The following is a 19,080-nucleotide window of genomic DNA, read 5'->3' as shown; positions in this document are numbered from 1 at the left end:
TTGATGCTACCTCTCCATAATGGATGATTATTTTTACCTTAAAACTTTATGCCAAGTTTTATATTAACGTCTATACCCTCATAAGAAATTTAACTTACCACAAACTAAATTTTTTGGAGCAGATTTCAGGCAGGATATTTATTTTTATGATAGATAATCCAATATCATTCCCATGTCACTTGTCAGAACATGAAGTGCAATAGACATGTTACTGTATTTTCCCCTTTTTGTACATTTCAGCTCTTGTAGACTCATATTTTCCATGAGTAAAGTTAGAAAAATTTAGGCTATAGCCAGTCCAAAAACATGCCTCAGTTATGAAAACGAAAATCATGTCATACAATGGTAAATATAATATTGGATCCATTCAATTCATTTAAATCCATGTATTCTGGATGCCTCCCAAAATAAGCCTCTTAAGTAATCTGTCTTCTCTGAGTTGTTCTTCAGAAAACTTATTGCTGCTTTGTGCTTTTCTCTAGATGGATGTTTATGTATAAAACATATTCCAGTTTCCGTCATTATTTTTCTTAGGTTTGCAGTTAAATGTTCCAACTAATATATTCATTATTAGAAAAACAATAAAATCTTTATACACTGGTTTTTTCCCACTAGTTAGTGTCTAATAAATAATTATGTGATTTAATACCTACTCGCCAATTCTTTTAATTTCCTAAGATGTCTTTCACTCTTATGTGTTTGTGTATTTTCAAATGGGTCATTATCTGTGGTAGGATCAATAATTATTGTCACAAAGATATCTTTATTTCCTAATTGTCAGAGGTACTTTTATGTTTTATCATCAAAGATAAACTTAAATTATATAGATCTCTATCACTGTCATTTTAGTCTTCCATTTCTTTTTTCTTTTTTTTGGCAACTGGCTGGTGCGGGGAACCAAACCCTTGACCTTGGCATTATAAGACTGTGAGCTACCCAGACAGCCAGTCTTCCAATTTTTAATCTTTCTGATTTACCAACAGGCAAATAAAAATGTATTTTCCTGAATGTATACTATCCTTTTTCTACTGCTACATAAGTATTTGGAAAAGTCCTGTGTCCCTTAAAGAATTCCATTTACTTTAGTTGATGACTCACTGTAAATTCCATTATTACCTAAGTGTCTAAACCCCAGGGCAGAAGGTTGGCTTTAGAATGAGACTTAGTTTGCAGGCGCAAATCTACTCTTCCCGGAGAAGACACCCAACTGACGCAGGCTTGCTGGGCTGCACGGAAGGCCTGACAGTCTTGGAAAGCCTTAGGCTGTGCGCACACAATTTCATTCTAGATCTAAACTTAAGGTTAGGGTAGCATATGCGAAAGAGCTCAGAAGACCAAGGTCCTGACACCAGCTCTTCACATTAGAACATCCGCTCTGTTACTTCAGCAAGTCACCTTAATCTTGTGGGTATAAATTTGCTTCCCTGAAAATAATGAATGTGAACTAAATCGTCTCTGAGTTTTATTCAGGCTCCATTAATCCACCATAGGGTGGGTACAGCATAGAGTGAGACAAGTACTAGAGCACACTGTGCCTCTTAGGAGGAACTGGTTTGTTTTATCCCGGTGAGCGCATGAACTTTGCAATGAATGGTGTTTCCTTTTTTGCCTTTATCACCAGGCAGCGGCTTAGTTCCAAATATGTGGCTTTTCCCTACAGCTCCGTGGTAAGCCATCTGTACACCAAGCTTTGCCTTGACTGTAACTAGTTCTACTCTTTGTTTTTGTTTGCCAGGGTCCTTACTGTTCTGTATTCTATTATGTTGTTTGTGTGTCTTTGTAAGGTGTTTTGGAACCAGGCAAGATACAGCACTGACAATCTCGTGACCTCAGACAATTAGCCCTCCTGAATCTCAGTTTCTTCATTGGTAACAGAGTGAATCCTTTCTTTCAAGGTTGCCATAGGAATTAGGTGAGATGATTTAGCTAAATTGCCTGGTACAGATTAAGTAGCTAGTGAAAAGTAATTCCCTTCTTTCTTGCTTTTTCTGGTTTAGCTCTGAAACAAATTAGCAAACCTGGCTGACTGCTCTAAGTCCTGGTAGGACTCTGTATCATCCTCCATCTCTATCTCTTATGACAAACTCCGTCCACATCACTTTGGATATGTGATATTTCCAATCCTCTGAGCTCCAAGTCTGCTACTAGGGATTGAATTACAGGGAGCTTGGGATTTGAAAGGCACTGATTTCACACAACACTTCCCATGAGCAAAACACAATTTGGTGGTTAAAATCAGGAACCAGGCATTAGGGGACCATTTCTGATTCTGCTTCTAAAGTGGTCACACAATATTTGAAATCCCCACCTCACTTATAAAACAGCCAAGTACATTTGCTGTCTACAAACCCTACAGGGATATTTGATGGATTTGCAAATTGCTTTAGAGTCCTCAAATGAAAGGCACTGTAAATTTAAATCACTAATGTTAGAAAACACACTCAGGATAAGGCACTCTCTGTAACCTCTCTGTAACCTAGTTTCTTTCCTAAGCATAAGCAAACACCCTTGAGATTCATGGGAGGGGCTTCTTCTGTGGGTAAGGATCTTGAGATTCCTGCAAATGACAATGCTGTCATTTGCACAATCAATATTTTCATCCATAAATAACATGTATTAAGTGCCTGCAGGGTGCTCTGCAAAGAAGCAAATGGCCATATATTTCCTGAATCCAGTGGGAAAAACTAATTTCATTTTTAAGAGAGATTTAAGAGAATATTTATCTGAAATCCTTTACTTTTAAAGCTACAGAGGAACAGAGAATCTGTAGTCCTGAAAATCATTTCCAACAAGCTTTAATGATAGTTCTTTAATTCTTATGAATAAATCTAGGTGTTTCTGAAAAAAACCAAACTACTTTTGCACTACAGACCCTTTATCAAATCCTTGTTTCCTTCCATGAGGAAATGCTCAGAAAATATGAGGATAGCATCTAAATGCCAGGAGAAGGGAGAATAGGGGCTTTGGGGTTAACATCACCAGAAGGAGACTCTGTTCTCAGGAAGACTGGCATGGTGTTCATGGCCTCTCTTGAAAGAGGTCCCCAAGTTTCAAAAGAGCAACTAATCAAAAATCTCTTCTTGTTAAACAATGTGTAGGTTAAACTATGATAGTAGGTGTAGCAATTAGGATACCTTCCTTTGCTACAAGACAGAGGTGAGTATTTGAGACCTAAAAATGACCACAATGTAACCTAAAGAAACTTTACAAATCTTATTCAGTAAGAATGAACAAATAAATGAATCAGTAAGGTACACATCATTGGTTTATTCATTCAGTTATTCTTTCATTAGATAAATAATTTTGATCACCTATTGTGTCCCAGACAGACTCTGGGGCAGGTGCTAAGCGGTATGAAAACATTTGATAATTTCTCACTGAAACACTCAGCAGGAATTTACCAATATCTAAGAAAAGCCACAAGTCGTACCATGATCCCTTGAGGTATGGGAGGTTAAATATGTAAATGGGACAAAAACTCTTCCATTGCAAGTTATCCTGGAAAATTCCAACTGCCAGCATCCCTGATGAGTACAACACTTTCACATTGTGTCCACTGAGAATCGTACTGACTTTTCTCTAAGGAATCTCATTGGTACACTCTTCAGAGTAATAAGTAAGAAATAGGCAGGATACTGACAGAGGAGAGAGGAGCTAGCTACTTGCATTTAAGGACTCATTGGAATGTCATATATTTCATTACACAATGCTTTTTCTTGCATCTAAGACATATTACCAGAGGTTCAGGGGTTAGAAATGTCATCCTTTACCTGTTCTGTAGCCAGTGTTGTTAAGATACACAGCAAAAGTCCGAAGCTCATGCATTGCCTGCCACGAGGGTGAGGAGCAGTTCTCATTGTTGGTGTAGACGTTGTGGTTGTGCACATACTTGCCGGTGAGCATGGAGGACCGGGACGGGCAGCACATGGGTGTGGTCACAAAGGCATTGGTAAAGGTGGCCCCACCGCGTTCCATAATCCTTCTCGTTTTGTTCATGACTTGCAGGGACCCTGAAAGGCACAATTCCAGTATTACTGAGCAAAGTGCACCAAGCAAGTACCCATTTACTCAGTGCCTCTGTTGCCCTGATTTATTAATTTCTCTCCCATGGCTTCAAGGAGTCTATAATTTGATCAGCTCTCATTTCTAGAACAAAATTAAACATTTGGAATCTTACCATGTCAAGTATTTTGCAGAATAATAAACACATTTCAACTTCTCCTCTCCTTAATCACAAAGAAAAAAATGCAGGCTAATCTGATAATTAAAGCTAGAGTTTTAGATATGGAGCAGATTCAAAGGCCAACGGCCCTTTGAAGATTACCAGAGAACAATAGCCTGTTACACAGAGCACCAAAATCCCCGGCCTGCCACACATGCACAATGCTAGTGACACTGCAGAGATTACTAGATACAGCATTTCAATCGTCTGAAAGAAAAAAGAAAAAACATTTTCCCCGCTCAGTAGAAGTCCCTCCAAAATGCCTGTATTTAATAATGAAAATAAAAAAACATCTTTAGTGTAACTTGGAATCTTCTAGCAATCTCACCAAATGTCTGCCAGCTTTTCTATGAGTACAGCACCACAAGTTTAAATGTTGACCTGTTTACATGTAATTTTTAGAGATAGGTTGTTCGCTTAGGAAAAAGCTATGATTCTATTGCACTTAAAAGTATTTGCAGGGTTGTAGAATATTTCATTTTAACTGTAAGGATGAAATGGTAATATAAAATTGCTGAAGAAAAAAAAAATCTATTTTGATTACTCTGTCCAGCCAAACACTGCAGCTGAAACACATCCAAATACTGAGGAAAAGCACAGACCAGAATTCAATAGTCTTTTCAGGACTTGTCAAGAAATGCTCTACAGAGTACTACAGCCAAGCCCATTGCATTTGAATCCTGGAGCCTCAGATATCCAACAGGTCCCACTTCTTCCAAAGAAAGGGAGAAAGTCTAAGTTTTCCAGCAAGGAAGGAAATCGTAATGCAAACCAGGCAAGCATTCAGAGCAGAAGAGAAGCATGTAACCGCCCCGAAAGCCACTTAGCCCGATTTCTTCATACTAGGTTTTACTGTTCACATGATGCACAGGAGGAAGGTTTCTAACTGGGTCTCATTAGAGCCCCCTAAAATATGCTTCAGCTAGGAGCACTCATAACTGCTTTCTCTCTTCTGGTTGTCTTTAGGGGATCAAGCAACGTTTTGTAGCCAGTGAATACATGCAGTGAGCGCCCACTTCATGCTGAACATTCTATCAAGCTCAGCACTCTGGGCTGGTCTCCCAAGGGTGGCATTAAGAAAAGAAACAGAAAATTCTCTTCCTCTTGTGTTGAGTAGTAAATTCTCCAGACAAGAATCTACATATAAGAATCACTTGGGGATATGTGCAAAGCAACATACACATAAGAATGTGAATATAGCGGGAGCAATAGATAGAAGGATGTAGGGGACTTGGAGTGAATGCTTAATAAGAGTTCCAAAACGACAGATGAGGACAAGTGGAAAGGAAGGAGAAAGAAAATGTGGGATTTGTGAAGCTTACTGCCGGGGGCGTGGGGAGATTGGCACTGCAGTGCTCTGGAGGTGGGGAGAAGTGAGTAGACGGGTGAGAACAGTACACTGATTTCCTGGCGTGAAAAAGGATACGGAGGATTCTCTTGATGAAATGTCGGGGGCAGAGCTAGTAAACAGCTTGGAGATTGGGCAGAGACACTCGAATTTGACAGAAGAGACAAAATGAAGGTGGAGTAGTTTCCTTGTCAAAGGCATGCACGATGATGTGATCAGAAAAAAGTCTTAGAGAGGTGTGGCTGTTGCTACAGTGGCATGTGGACTGGAGAGCGCGTACGGCTGGTCTGCTAAGGGCACAGCTGAGAGGTCGCTGAGGCCATCTAGCCTGGAGGTGAGAAGACCCTGGGCCAGACTGTGCCTCTGATGCAGAGCGACTCTAAGAAGAGAACCAAGAGATGCTGTCATCATCAGAAGGCTGTGAGTTGATTCACATCTCAAAGTTTTCAGCACGGGAAGAAAGCTGGAAAAGGAATTGTTTCATGGATGGTGAAGGAACTAAAACAGAGTACCCTACAGAAGATCACAGAAGCCCATTTTGGAAATGTTCCATTTCATAATTGTGTTGGTTGATCCTACAGGGGGAAATATCCTGGAGAGAGATGGGTGAGTAGATATGTGACAGGTGACGCAGAAGATGTCTGTCCTCCTATTCTTCCCTTCTCTTGAGGGATCTGCAGTGGTTACTTACCACAGTCTGTTAAATTTGGGGAAAACAGCAAAGACTGTGGGTGGATTTTCATTGCCCAATAGTCTACCTCAAAGAACGAGCTCTCAGAGTTTTCTTTATGAGTCTGGGCTGGACTCAAATTAAAAAAAAAAAAAAGTGCAGCTGGAGGTCATCATCTAAGGTCCCGAATCACAAAGCTGTGCTCTCCAGCTTACAGACTCATTTGGACTGCAAATAGGGAATGGAGGTAGATATCTAATTTTAAGTCAAAATAATAAAAAAATAATATAATAAAATAAAATAATATAAAAGTAATGAATTGGACTACAACTTAGCCCTACTGAGGACTCTCCTCTCATTTTCAATTTCACCCTTTTCTTAATTAACTGAGCTGATTGTGTAGAGGTCTTAAATAGTCTCTCCAAATGCCCTGCTTCCAACCAGTCCACATGTCAGCATGTCTGATCCCCGCAGGCACCGTTATCAGCGCAGCTCCACCACTGTGGTTCATGAAAGGGGGCATCTGGCTTCAAGTTTCTCAGTGAAGAGAAGATTCTGAGACAATGCTTGTCCAACTTTAAAAATCACATGAAGAGCATGTTAAACCACAGAATCCTGGGCCCAGTTGAGATACTGGTTTTGTAAGTCTGGGATGGGGCCTGAGAATGTGCATTTCTAACAAGCTCCCTGGTGCTGCTGAAGCTTCCTGTCGGTGGGCCATCCTTGGAGAACTATCGTAGGTTGCACACAGAATCAGGAAGCCTAGAGCTCGGAAGAGACTTTAGTGGGTGCCTCGTTTTACATGATCTAAGTGGCTTAGACCAATGCAAAGTCTGTAAGATATATTGCAAGCAGGAAGAGGAAACATTGATTTCATACTTAATCTCAGCCAGATTCTCTTCTAAGTGCTTCAGGTGCATCAACTCATTTAATCCTGACACTCACCCCTTGCCGTGGGTGATATTAGTTACTATTCCTATATAGTTACTATTCTTACACAGGAAACTGAGGTGCAGCAAGGTTAGGTCCTGTGTCTAGGGCCACACCGGCCCTCAGCAGCAGGATGAAGGCAGTCTGCCCTCAAGACCATGCTCTTAAGCTCCATTTAGGCTGAGTACTGGTTGTGACATTGATGTTTTCAAGATTGAGAAACAGAAACGCTGCCTGCTCACAGTCAAGATAGGTCTCACTCTCTGCAGACTCATCTTTTGCTTCATCTGCCCTCATAGGAGAGATACCGACACACACTAATGCCTGCCTCCTGTCCTCCTAAGGGCTGACATGAGCTCAGCAGCTCAGTCCCAGCTGAGGGATGAGCGGGCTGCAGACGTCTCTGTCTCAACAGCTGACTGCCACACAGCCGTTATGGCTTCTTCCAATTTCGGCAGATAGACACAGTTGACAGAGAGGAGGAATCTGAAGCTTTTCACTCTGCTAAGTCAGAGTGTGCCAGTAAGGAAAGCACCAAGCACCTTCTTCTTTTTTATGGCGGTGCCATGATTAATGTTGGTCAGTAACACTGCCTTGCCCTGTATCTATGCCACTGTGATTGTGCCATTGATTTTTCATTGACAAACTTTACCAAAAACTCTCCTGTAATAAATCTCATAATTAGGCATGCACAGCTGTTGAGAGCAGTGGACGAGACAACATTCTATCTGAGAGGTGGAAGGGCTCAGTTGTGCTTCAAGCTGAAGCTTTTTAGTTCTAGAGAAGTCAACTACCTTTCCTATGCTTTAAGACTAGAAATGTTGATGTTGGCTTGTGTATTAGTTTGTTTTCTGTTGCTTGTAACAGAATACTTGAAACTGGGTGATTTATAAAGAAATGAAATTTATTTCTGACAGCTTTGGAGGCTGGGAAGTCTAAAGTCCAGGGCACACATCTGGTGAGGGCCGCCTTCTCTTTCCTTCTTCCTCTTCACCTCTTAAAGGCCCCACCTTTCAACACTGCCATAGTCTGATTTCCCACCCCCTAAACACTGTTACAATGAGGGTCAAGCTTCAGTGAGTTTTAGGGGGACATTCAATCTACAGGAGCTTACACTAAAAAAAATCATTTCTTCCTCTCTCCACACACACTGTTCTTCTCCACCCCTTTAGGCAAAAAGCCTGACTTTGTTATTCTTTTAAATTGTCCCTCGAGGTGGAAGCCTGACGGACATGCTATGAAGCAACTGTGATTAGGTCCGAGTAGCTGGCATGGGGGCACTTCTGCCTGGGCTGGCTTGATGAAAGGGAAGGTCCAGGCCACAGCTGAGTCTCAGGATTGCCAAGAAACAATGTCCCAGAGCATTGCTCCCGTGGGGGGGGGGGAGTGCTGTGACAGCAACTGGCTGTGGACCAGGATGCTGGAGAAGGGATGGCGGGTGGGAGAAGCAGCGCCCCTCAGGAATCCTACAAGATCCACCACGTTTGCAATTTCAGTGGAGTTAAAAATCAAGGCTCCAGGGACAGTGTTTTGGACGGAGTATGTGATAGGCTGTGGCTGGACAGAACCATGGCAAGGAATTTAAATCATTCTGCACATTCCAACTACTTGATTCTCAAATCATTTGTGTGAAAAAGGTCAGGAGGGAGATAATGTCCCACTAATCTGAATGGCTTCATCAAAATCACAGAGAGCCTGAATTACTTCCTTGACATGTTAAACTTTAAACAAAGTTTTACCTTTCCTGATTCATATACTTGTATCTTAGCATTTGATTATTCAATATTTTGTACTATTAAACACTAAAATTTTCATCAAGTCTGTTTATCATGTGAAGAAAAAGCCATAGAACTGGAAATTTAATAATAAATACTGTCATCATCATCACCTATGAAAGTCCCAGACACGTGGGATTCGTGTACCCCTGGCTTTCCAGAGAGACACACCTCTGTGTGGATTGTGAGGGGTCGTGGTCTGATGAGTGATAACATGAGCAGATACAAAAGTGCAGGTTGTTTGTTGATGCCGTTGTTTTATGATGAGGTGAGGTTAATGCTTTAAATATTTAAGTGGTGTGTATTCAATATATCATTGCTATTTTCTTATGCCAACAGTTATTTCCAAGTATGGAACAATAAACAGTGATATTTCCCATATTAAAAATGGCTTTATTGATCTGTTGAACATTTTAATTCTAAAAATACAAGAAAATAAATAGCATGAAAAACCGGTATGCTTTTTTGTACCAAACCTATGGAATTGGCAGGAAAACCCCCCACAAAAACACAACAGATGTTTTCAGCTAAAAACAAAGGAGAAAAACAAGTTGGGGAAAGGGGGAATGAGGGGAACAAGAAGATAATAAATCTGTCTGGAATGTTTCCAGGTCACTAAGACTTATTATCCACTCCACCTCCCACCTACCAAGTGCAAAAGACCATTAAAAGCTGAGACTACTTTACTTTCAGGAATGAAAGTTAACATGCCTACAGGGCTAGACAGACAAGGTAGGCAAGTGACAGGAGCCAGGGATAAGAAAAACAGCAGTATGGGCACGATGACAAACGGCAACTGCTCCTGGGCGTAGATGTCGGGGAGCAGTCGGGGACCAGTAGAGATTGTTGGGGATCCTGATGTCCTGGGGAGGGCATGCACCACCTGAAGGGCGCAGCTGTGACTCCCTCCAAGCATCTAACTAAGGGCTGTCTCACGGGAATGCAAGCCCTCATACTTTTGAATTTTCATGAGAAGTTGGAGGGAAAAAAAAAAAAGGCAGAATGAAAAGAAAGAAAAGTCAGAATCTGGATTTATTAAATATGAAGTCATCTGATTTTTAAAAAAATATTGGCTTAACTTTAAAAAGTGTGGGCAAGCAACACATATCGCTGGCCTAGCTCCAACATGAAGACCCTGTGTTTTGATCACTACTTTATTTATTTTTATTTTTTAAATTTTAATTTCTCAATATACATTGCAGTCGATTTTCATGACCCTTTACCTGTTCCTCTTCCCCCATCTTGACAACTACTTTAAAGAAGCAAAGTATCTTCATGTACTTATGGTTTAATACCACTTATGAACTAAGAGAAACTTTGGGTCAGTGTTGCCAAGATGTTAGCATCAGTCCAATTTCCTAAGAATGCAAGAAATGCCATATTGAGTCAGATCAATGGTCCAATGGGCTTAATCATTAGTTTCTCAAGAGTAGCAGCAAGAGACCATTTGGGAAAGATTTAGAGCCTAATCTCTCCAACTCGAGTCTCAGAAAGAGGATTCCCTCAAGGATTTCTCACTTTCTTTCTTTTGGTTTATAAAATATTTCAAGTGTAGGGAATAACAGAATAAATAACACATCTCCTTGCTTTACCAAGGCTTGACATGATTGCAGATCCTTCCGTTATAATTTTTTTTTCAATTTAAAAATAAAATGTGGATGCTGTTGGTACTACCGGTTATCACTCCTTCTCCAAAGGTCACCGTTACCCAGAACTTAATGTTGACCATTGCCATGCGTGTCTTCCTAGCTCCAAAAAATGTGAACCTTCTACCCATTATCTTAGTCTAAAACCTGAACTATTTACAGATATAGGCCCAACCTGGACAACTTCTTAAGTTGTAGAAAAAGCAAGTTGAGAAGTAAGGGGACCATTGGTTAAGCCATTTAATCTTTCCATGGATTGTTTGCTTCTAGAATGACGATCTTTGTCCTATAATCCCAACACAGGTAGGTGACAATATCCATTCACAGGAATTTGAAAAATTGTTCTTTTTTTTTTTTTGTCTTTTTGTGACCGGTAAGGGGGTCGCAACCCTTGGTGTGGTGTCGTCCGCACCGCGCTCAGCCAGTGAGCGCACCGGCCAGTCCTATATAGGATCCGAACCAGCGGTGGGAGCGCTGCACTCTCCCGAGTGCGCCACGGGGCCGGCCCGAAAAATTGTTCTTTTGAAAAGATAAAGTGTTATCCACATGCAAGGTCCTAGCACTTTTATTAATGAATTCTTTATGTATCCTACTCCCTTCATGAAGTTCTAGTTTATCTGTCCTCAGACAAAACTGAGGGAGTGGCCCCTACTTATACTGAACAAGTACTTTCCTCCCCAGCTGGATTTCATAAACTTTAATTACAGCCCTTCTCAGCCTTTGTCCTTCCAGACAAAGAGGCAGAATTGTTTTATTCTTTCCCAGTAGGAAAAATATTCTACTAAAATTTTCATAATTGTCCTTTTAAGTCTTTTCTAAGTCTATTATATCTTTCTGGAGGCACAGTAGCCAAAATTGCCTGCAGCATTACAGGTGCAAAGATTTGTTAAAGCACTTGGCAAACAGAATTACCCACAAGTAAAAAACAAACCAAAACCCAGCCATATCAAAACCACAATAAGATACCATCTTACACCCATTAGAATGGCTACACACATAGAAAAAAACCAAAAAATAACAAGCGTTGGCAAGGATGTGGAGAAATTGGAACCCTGGTTGGTTGGTGGGAATATGAAATGGTGCAGTTGTTATGGAAAACAGTTTAGAGGTTCTTCAAAAAATTAAAAATAAAATTATCATAGATCCAACAATTTCACTTCTGGGTATATACCCAGGACAATTGAAAGCAAGGTCTTGAAGAGAACTTTGTACATTCATGCTTTAGTGTTGTAAGAAGGAAAGAGTTCTGGAGGTTGGTTACACAACAATGTGACTGTACTTAACACTGAGAAACTGTACACTTAAAAATGGTTAAGATGGTTAAAGGAAAGAAAAATCGAAAACAAAATCTAAAGCAGTAAGGTTTAAGAAGGATTGCATGCACATTGCAAAAGAATGGGCAAAAGTCTCCATCAAGCAGTAACCACCAGCAAGGGCAAGACTCTTCTGCTGAGGAAGGTCTTCTCTGAACTTTTTACCCATGGTGCACTGAGGTTTACAGTCATCTTGTTTTGCCAAAGAGAAAATAAGGCCCATCTTGAGCTTTTGTTACCTCTCACTCAAAACCTAGAACACCAGTATGCATTTATAGGTTGTTTTTAGGAAGAGCTCAATAAATATTTGTTGATGGGCTGATTGATGGAAAGGATAGTGATTAAATGTGTAACCATGGGGACCCAGACCTAACACAGGCCCGGATTTCACCATTTACTAGCTCACCACAAGCGACATGACTTCTCTAAGCCTCATTTTTCCCATGCATAGGTTGAGGAGAATAATAGTAAGATTGAGGAGAGTGATAGTAAGTATTTATTGTAAAGATTAAATGAGCTGATGCTTAGCATCTCATCTGGCTAGAAAATCAAGGAAGGAGGTAAAGGCCAGTACGTAGGAAACACCTGGGTCCACAGCCCTTCACTGTTATATCCACATGCCTCCAATTGAAGCCAGCACTTAGTAGTTGCTCAGTAAATATTCACTGAATGAATGAATGAACTATAGGCCAAGGGTACATTTTAAATTCTGCTAAAAAATAAATGTATCAAAAAATACTTTCATTTATTTAAAAAGCAGTCTATATTTTGAAGAAGTAGATCATGATGGCTGCCTGTATTCATTTCTGGAAATTGTGTTGCTTTTTTGGGCCCCCTTGGGTCCATTTTAATTTTATTTAGCATCTGCTATATTCCCAGCACACTCTCAGTGTGGGATTGCAGCATAAACACAACACAGCCCTGCCCTCTAGCTGCTCTCAGTCAAGTGGAAGGGTCAGGCATGGAAGGGCATAGCAGAATAGTGGCCATGCTGGAGGCATGTCCAAGGGGTTCTGAGGAAAGTTCCATTGACCCTGTTGGAGGGCAGGATGGTTTTAGTGCAGGAACACGGAACCTGAGGGCGGAAGCCTGAACTGGGTCATGCAGAACAGGTTGGGTTTCTCGGGGTGAAGCAAGGCAGAGGGGATGAAATGTGCGAAGGCCTGGAATGGACAGAGATGCAGCCACCAGACACGGTCAGGGATGTGTGAGTTGCTTTTGTGAAGCACAGAGCAAAAGAAGGGAAAGAGGAATAGCCTGAGACACAGGCAAGGGCCACTGGCCCATAGCACATTTGCCTGCAGAGGAGAGGGGCTTAATCCTCTTGCAAAGGGAAACTACAGAAGGGATGTAAGCAGAAAAGTGACCTGATCAGATACATGAAAGATAACTATGGCAACTGAGTGAAGAATGGGCAGGAGGGGCCAGGACTACAAGTGACCAATCAGTTAGGAAAAAACTGGTAGAGATGAGGAGGGCCTAAGACTCAGCCATTCTGAAAGGGATGGATGTGAGAGACGTTAAGAAAGCTGAATTCAGATGTGTGTACTCTATTTTTACTCGCCCTGTAAGTAAATTAAAAAATTTAAAGCAGCAGCCACATACATACTAAAGTCATCCATGCAAGATCTTTTCTTTTGGCACGTCACCTGAAAACCAATACTTTTGTTTGAAGAGCGAAGTGAGACAGCAGACTGCCAATCGACTGCAAAATAATAACCCTGGCTGGCATTTAGCACGCTTGCTTTCAGTGAACCCAAAGAGTTTGTTCGTATTGCATAGTTTGGCTTCAAACTGGAAATCACCGTCCCCTTCCATGCAGATCAAGTTCCAGGGCGAAAGGTTTTATCCTCAAAAGCCAGAGCCACTGGAGCTCTGTACGGAAGCACAGTGTGCTCACTAGCACCGAGTTTGAGATTCCACCCACAGTCAACTTGAATGTGATGGGTAAGCATAGCTGGGCTATGCCCGAGAGCAAAGAACGTGGGTCCAGGAATGAAAATGAGGAGTAGTGGTGACCACGTGAGGAGTGAGCTTTCCACCTGTCCTCGGATACCTTGAAGAACATGGCCCCAGGCTGATGGACAAGACCCTGGGGCTGAGCCCCTAAAGAAAGCAAGAAGATGAGAAGCCCAATCAGATAGTACAGCAGGCTCAGTCGGAACCACCAGAGTTTGCAAGGCTTTCTGAGGTTTCTACAATTAAACCAGGCGAGCTAATTCAAAAAGCATCAGACCTAAGGGGGCAGTCAGTGAATAACACTACCGAAAGATGTGCAGAACACTGTTTGTTACCTAATGGTGACTACAAGTGCGAATAGGTAATTCCCCCTAACAGAAATAACCACTGAAAGTTCTTTTAGGAACAATCTCCAGTTCACATATATCACATAGAATTACAGTCACACTCTCACACTCTTTGAAACAACTTTGCCCAAATATTTAAAACATTTCTTGACCAAGAATTTCCAAGGTACACGACCAAATCCTTGACTTCTACCGACTTCTGCGCCTGCTCCTTCCTCTTCCTCTCCTGGGCCCCTTCCCAGCCTGTTTCAAAATCTCCCACCAGAAAAGTGATGTTGAAACACAAACCAAATGCCTTATGGTCAACACAAGCTCATCATATAAACTGTTGTTGGTGAAAATTCTATAATTAAGTGCAAACCCCCCAAATGTTCACTGAGTGTTACTGACAAGGCTGAGGCTCAGTAAATCGCTTGAACAAAAGAGACGAACAAGTGAAGAATCCAGCGTCTCACCCAGCTCCACATCTTGGTCATCAGTGAGCACAAGAATAATGTTGGGTCGGATGTTTTTTCGTTCCTGCTGTATCCGTCCTCGGAACCTCGGGGATCTGACAGTCGAACAGAGGCTCCCCAGCAATTCTGTGCCCAGGACAGCCAAAACCAGAGCGCAGCAAGAATACTTCATGGTATTTGGTCCAATGTCGCAAACTGACAATATGTCTCTTGATTTCTGGAGGTCTGGGCAGTCAGAGAGAAAGGGAGAGGGGGAGACTAAAATGAAATCCAAACCCCAAACACAGTTGCAGAAAAAGGGCTACAAAAAAGTCAGAAGTAGCAAACCCTCACAGCGTTGGGTAGTTTTTTAAGCACTTGATTGTTTTGCAAATTCACTTTTGTCCTTTATTCTTATTCCAACTTTCCTATTTCAATTCATTGCCAAAATATAATTCCCAGCCCAGAGCTCAAATGTAAAAGCTTTCTGACAAGAGCTCATACCTTGAATTAGGTATCCTGGTTGAATAATCAGTTTCTATACTCAGAGGTATTCAGAACATCTGCAGCTGGGGTCCTAGAAGGGGGAGAAAAAAAATACAAAGGAAATATCAGTCAAGGATTTTGAAACAGATTTTTTTATCTGAAGTAGTTTGTTGAAACAGTATATTATATGTGTATATATTATATATCTTTTTCCTTCTGTAATTTAAAAGGGAGGAACAGAAGGAAACAGCATCCAGAACTGCTAACAAATGACTCAAATAATATCTCCATTTCATCATCAGCTCCATAAAACGGTGGTAAGAGTATCATCCTTGCTCGCACTCCAACAGTACTTTAAACACCCCCTGCAAAGCTAATGATTAATTAGAACGAGCCAGCAGTGCCTGTGAAACCACAGTGCACTTGGAAAGAGTGTTTGCTTGTGGGGAGTGGTTGGCGCAGGGGGTGTGTTGGGGGACTGTTAACTCACCTGCACACGATATTGAGTACCTATCAAGAGAATGAAATGCAAAGTTGTCATTTGTCATCTGCATATATCACTCACTACCCAGGAGAGTCCTTTCTGCTCACAAAGACTTCTTAGTGAGTGACTGGGAGGACAACCTTTCCCAGCCTCTGAAAAGCTCCTAACTGTCCCCCATCAATCACCAGGGAAAAAGGTGCTTCCTCCAGGCAAGGCTGGTCCTTCTGTCCAGCCCATGTCCTTGGCTTGCGCTGGTGTTTAAGTGCATAGAGCCCTCCTTCGACTGTCAGTCACCAACCTGCTGTTGTCAAGACTGGGCACAGCGAAGCTAGCACAGGGGTTTTGCTTTGCTGCAGCAGATCTAAACCTGCAAAGCAAAATGACTGATTGGCTCTGAGGCTGGAGGTTAGCGGTTCTCCTTCTCCATCAAAAATAATAATAATAATAATAATAATAATAATAAAATCCAGAAGGGAGAGCTGCAAAATCTTTGCAAAGCTGCACAGAAGGAGACTTTTTTGAGAGGGTTGGAAAAATGCCCCTACCGCTTTGGAACACTAACCTGCTGAAAGCTTTTCTCTTGGACTTCTGAAAGACAGCAAAGGGCTCATTTTAAAAAAAATCTTTCTCTGGTATGTCATAAGGAAACCTCTTTATAGGAATTTAGGCTGCCCTAAAATTAATTAGAGAGCATCCTGGATCATCACCAACTCTGTCCCACACACCTGAGGATCTGCATTTTGAACTGCAATAATAAACTGGCATTGGATAAATAAGCAGAACTAATTAAGTATAAGCACTGCACAGCAGGAGGAACAGGGCTCCCTCACTCAGCTCCACCCCTAAATTCTGGAGGGTGGCATGGGACAGTGAAAGAAGAAAGAAGAAAGACTGTATTGTTTACCCCTGCCATACACTTGTTTTGTTTTACACAAACACACACGCACACACCCCTATTATTTTAAACTTTCTGAGCTGTTTTGTAAACAGTTCTAATGCTTTCCACTCTGCAGTCTATAATTACCCTGTGTGTGTAAAAAAATGAGAGAAAGAGAGAAAAAAAAAAGAGAGAGGGAGAGAGAGAGACTCAATAAGAGAGAGGTTTTTAAACAAAACTCCAGTGTCTGCAGCAAGGCAGTCCTGACTTACATTATCTGTGGACCGACAGACAAGCCAGCTCCACTGATCCTGGGGCTTCTGTGAAAGTCAATACGTAAGACTCAGTGTTTTTTCCTTAATAACTTAGGGTTATTCCAGTGATTGCTGTGCATGCTGGACACTGAAAGTCTGCAATTATTCTGCACTGACTGGTTTCTGTGCATTTGTTTTAAATCATGAGAAACCTGACACAGGCACGAAAGGACAGGAAAATAAGGAAATAAGATGTTAAACCATGGCTTGTTCCCACAAAGTGTGAACCAGGCTGAATAGTTAGATAGAGAAATGTCTTAGAGGGTTGGTCCTTTAAGTAGCAAAACATTGCTCACCTCTCAAAGCCTGCAAGGGTGTGTGAAGAGAGATCGAACAGGGCTTTCTTGCATTCACTATGGGATAGAGCAACCTCTGTGACAGTAGCAACTTGGAAAGGACAATCAGCCTCACTGCATCGAGAACACTGTGGCACTCGAGTTAAATCACACATACATGAAACTGAAAGTTCTTGACGACTCAGATGCTGATAACATTTCCTGGAACCAGTCAACATTGTTAGTTATTCCTTATCTTATTTACTTTGCTTCTTCCTTTAGGAAAAAGAAAATTAGCCTTAATGGTGCCTGTATGAACTACATCAAAATTCATTTCCTAATAAAGAAAAGGGAAAGCAGAGTAGATGTGGTTTTTACCTATTAAATGACCTTGCCTTCTGGTGAATTAAAGGTATGAAAAAGACCTACATTTTTTCTGCCACAGTTTATCATATTTTATTTTATTTCTTTAATTAAAATTTTTATTTTTATTTCACAAATACTAATTGCATATATTCATGGGGTACAATGTGATGTTTTGCTACATGAATGCATTGTGGAATGATTAAGTTATGCTAATAAACATATCTGTTATCTCACATATTTATCTTTTTTTGGTAGTGAGGACATTTAAAACCTATTGTTTCAGCAATTTTGAAATACAATACATTTCTATTAACTACGGTCACCTTGCTGTGTGGGAGATCTTGGAAGCGTATTCCTCCTTCTAACTGACACTTCATATCCTTCTGTCATCTTTTCCCCATGTCCCCCATGCCTCCCAGTTTATCATCAATTCAGGGAATTCATCCATACAAAAGCATACAAATTGAGTGGTGGAAAAAACTGAACTTTCAGACAGGTCTGGCTAGCAGGAGATCTCTACCTTTTACCCCTTCACTAAAACACACAAAACGCACCACTCTGAAAAAAACGCACACAGATAATTTTTCATTCAAAAATGACCTTTTAAAACCTGTCATCCTCTCACTGCCTGGTTTCTAGCTCCAGAAGGAAAAGAAGTAAAGAAGGAAAGAAAAAACCTGACAGACAAAATGCAGAACTTGACAGAGGAGACAAGGATGCAATGTTTGAATTGGATACTTTGTGGTCAATGACAAGTATCCTTAGAGACTAATGATTTGTCTTGAGAAATAGTAGAAAATGGGAGAAATGTAAAAGGGGGTTTTTCTCACATATGGAACGTGAGCTTGAGGAATAGTGGTGTATTCACCAATGAAGACCAGAATGCAAGTTCCCTTTTCTCCAAGCCATAAAATGGAAACACCAATTGCAGTTACGGTCAATTGGTGTAGAAAGTTTACAGGACTTTGTTTAGGGCAGGCAAGCCAAACTATAAATGTGGCATTAAATGTTTTAAGTCACATGTAGAAAAAGAAGAAGAAAAAGACTGGGAAGACTTCAAGACAATCAGACAGAAAGTTTAGTCCACACGTGCTTGTCTAGCAACACCCAAACTAAAGTGAAGTCCTCATCACCCTTACAGGTCTAAGGAACCCTCTGTCTTCACCAAGCTCCCCTTGTCTGGGCAATTGGTGCTGAGGTTTTTAAAGGGGATAGTGGCCAATATACCGAAAGCACCTGCTTTTATCCACAACAGCAGTTTTCAAAGTGTAGTCTGGAACTCTGGGGGGACCCTGAGACCTGTGGGTGGGCCCACACGGTCAGAACTATTTTGATAAGAATATTGATACATTATTGCTTTTTTCAGTTTGTTGATATTTGCACTGATGGTTTAAAAGTGATGGTGGGTAAAACTGCTTTTGGGAAGTATGAATGAAGGAAGCTTCACATACAGTTTCAAAAAAGCCAGCTTAACTTAAAATGGAGCGGTAGAATGATTACTTTTATTAAACTTTTCTCTGACTACACATCTTTTTTTCTGGATGTTGTGTTTTATGAGACAAGAGGTACACACGAAGTCCCGTGCTGCCTCCGCAAGCGTGAGGGTTGTCTTGAGGAGAGCACGTGGGAGACTG

The 19,080-nt window shown here is 41.1% G+C and overlaps 1 protein-coding gene across 5 annotated transcripts in view; it reads right to left on the bottom strand.

Moving 5' to 3' along the window:
• Nucleotides 1-19,080, bottom strand: part of SULF1 (sulfatase 1) — a 155,988-nt gene that overhangs the window by 71,483 nt on the left and 65,425 nt on the right. For all 5 annotated transcript variants that reach the window (XM_063079110.1, XM_063079114.1, XM_063079111.1 and 2 more), the window contains exons 2-4: nt 15,149-15,221; nt 14,666-14,890; nt 3,771-4,010 (exon numbers count right to left, since the gene is read on the bottom strand). In XM_063079110.1, the coding sequence (XP_062935180.1) occupies nt 3,771-4,010; nt 14,666-14,837 (412 nt within the window). In that variant the 5' untranslated portion in view covers nt 14,838-14,890; nt 15,149-15,221. The remainder of the gene's footprint in view (nt 1-3,770; nt 4,011-14,665; nt 14,891-15,148; nt 15,222-19,080) is intronic.

The sequence above is a fragment of the Cynocephalus volans genome, chromosome 15, assembly GCF_027409185.1.
Source record: "Cynocephalus volans isolate mCynVol1 chromosome 15, mCynVol1.pri, whole genome shotgun sequence".
In the NCBI taxonomy this organism is placed as follows: domain Eukaryota; kingdom Metazoa; phylum Chordata; class Mammalia; order Dermoptera; family Cynocephalidae; genus Cynocephalus; species Cynocephalus volans.
This window is presented reverse-complemented; position numbering and strand designations above follow the sequence as displayed.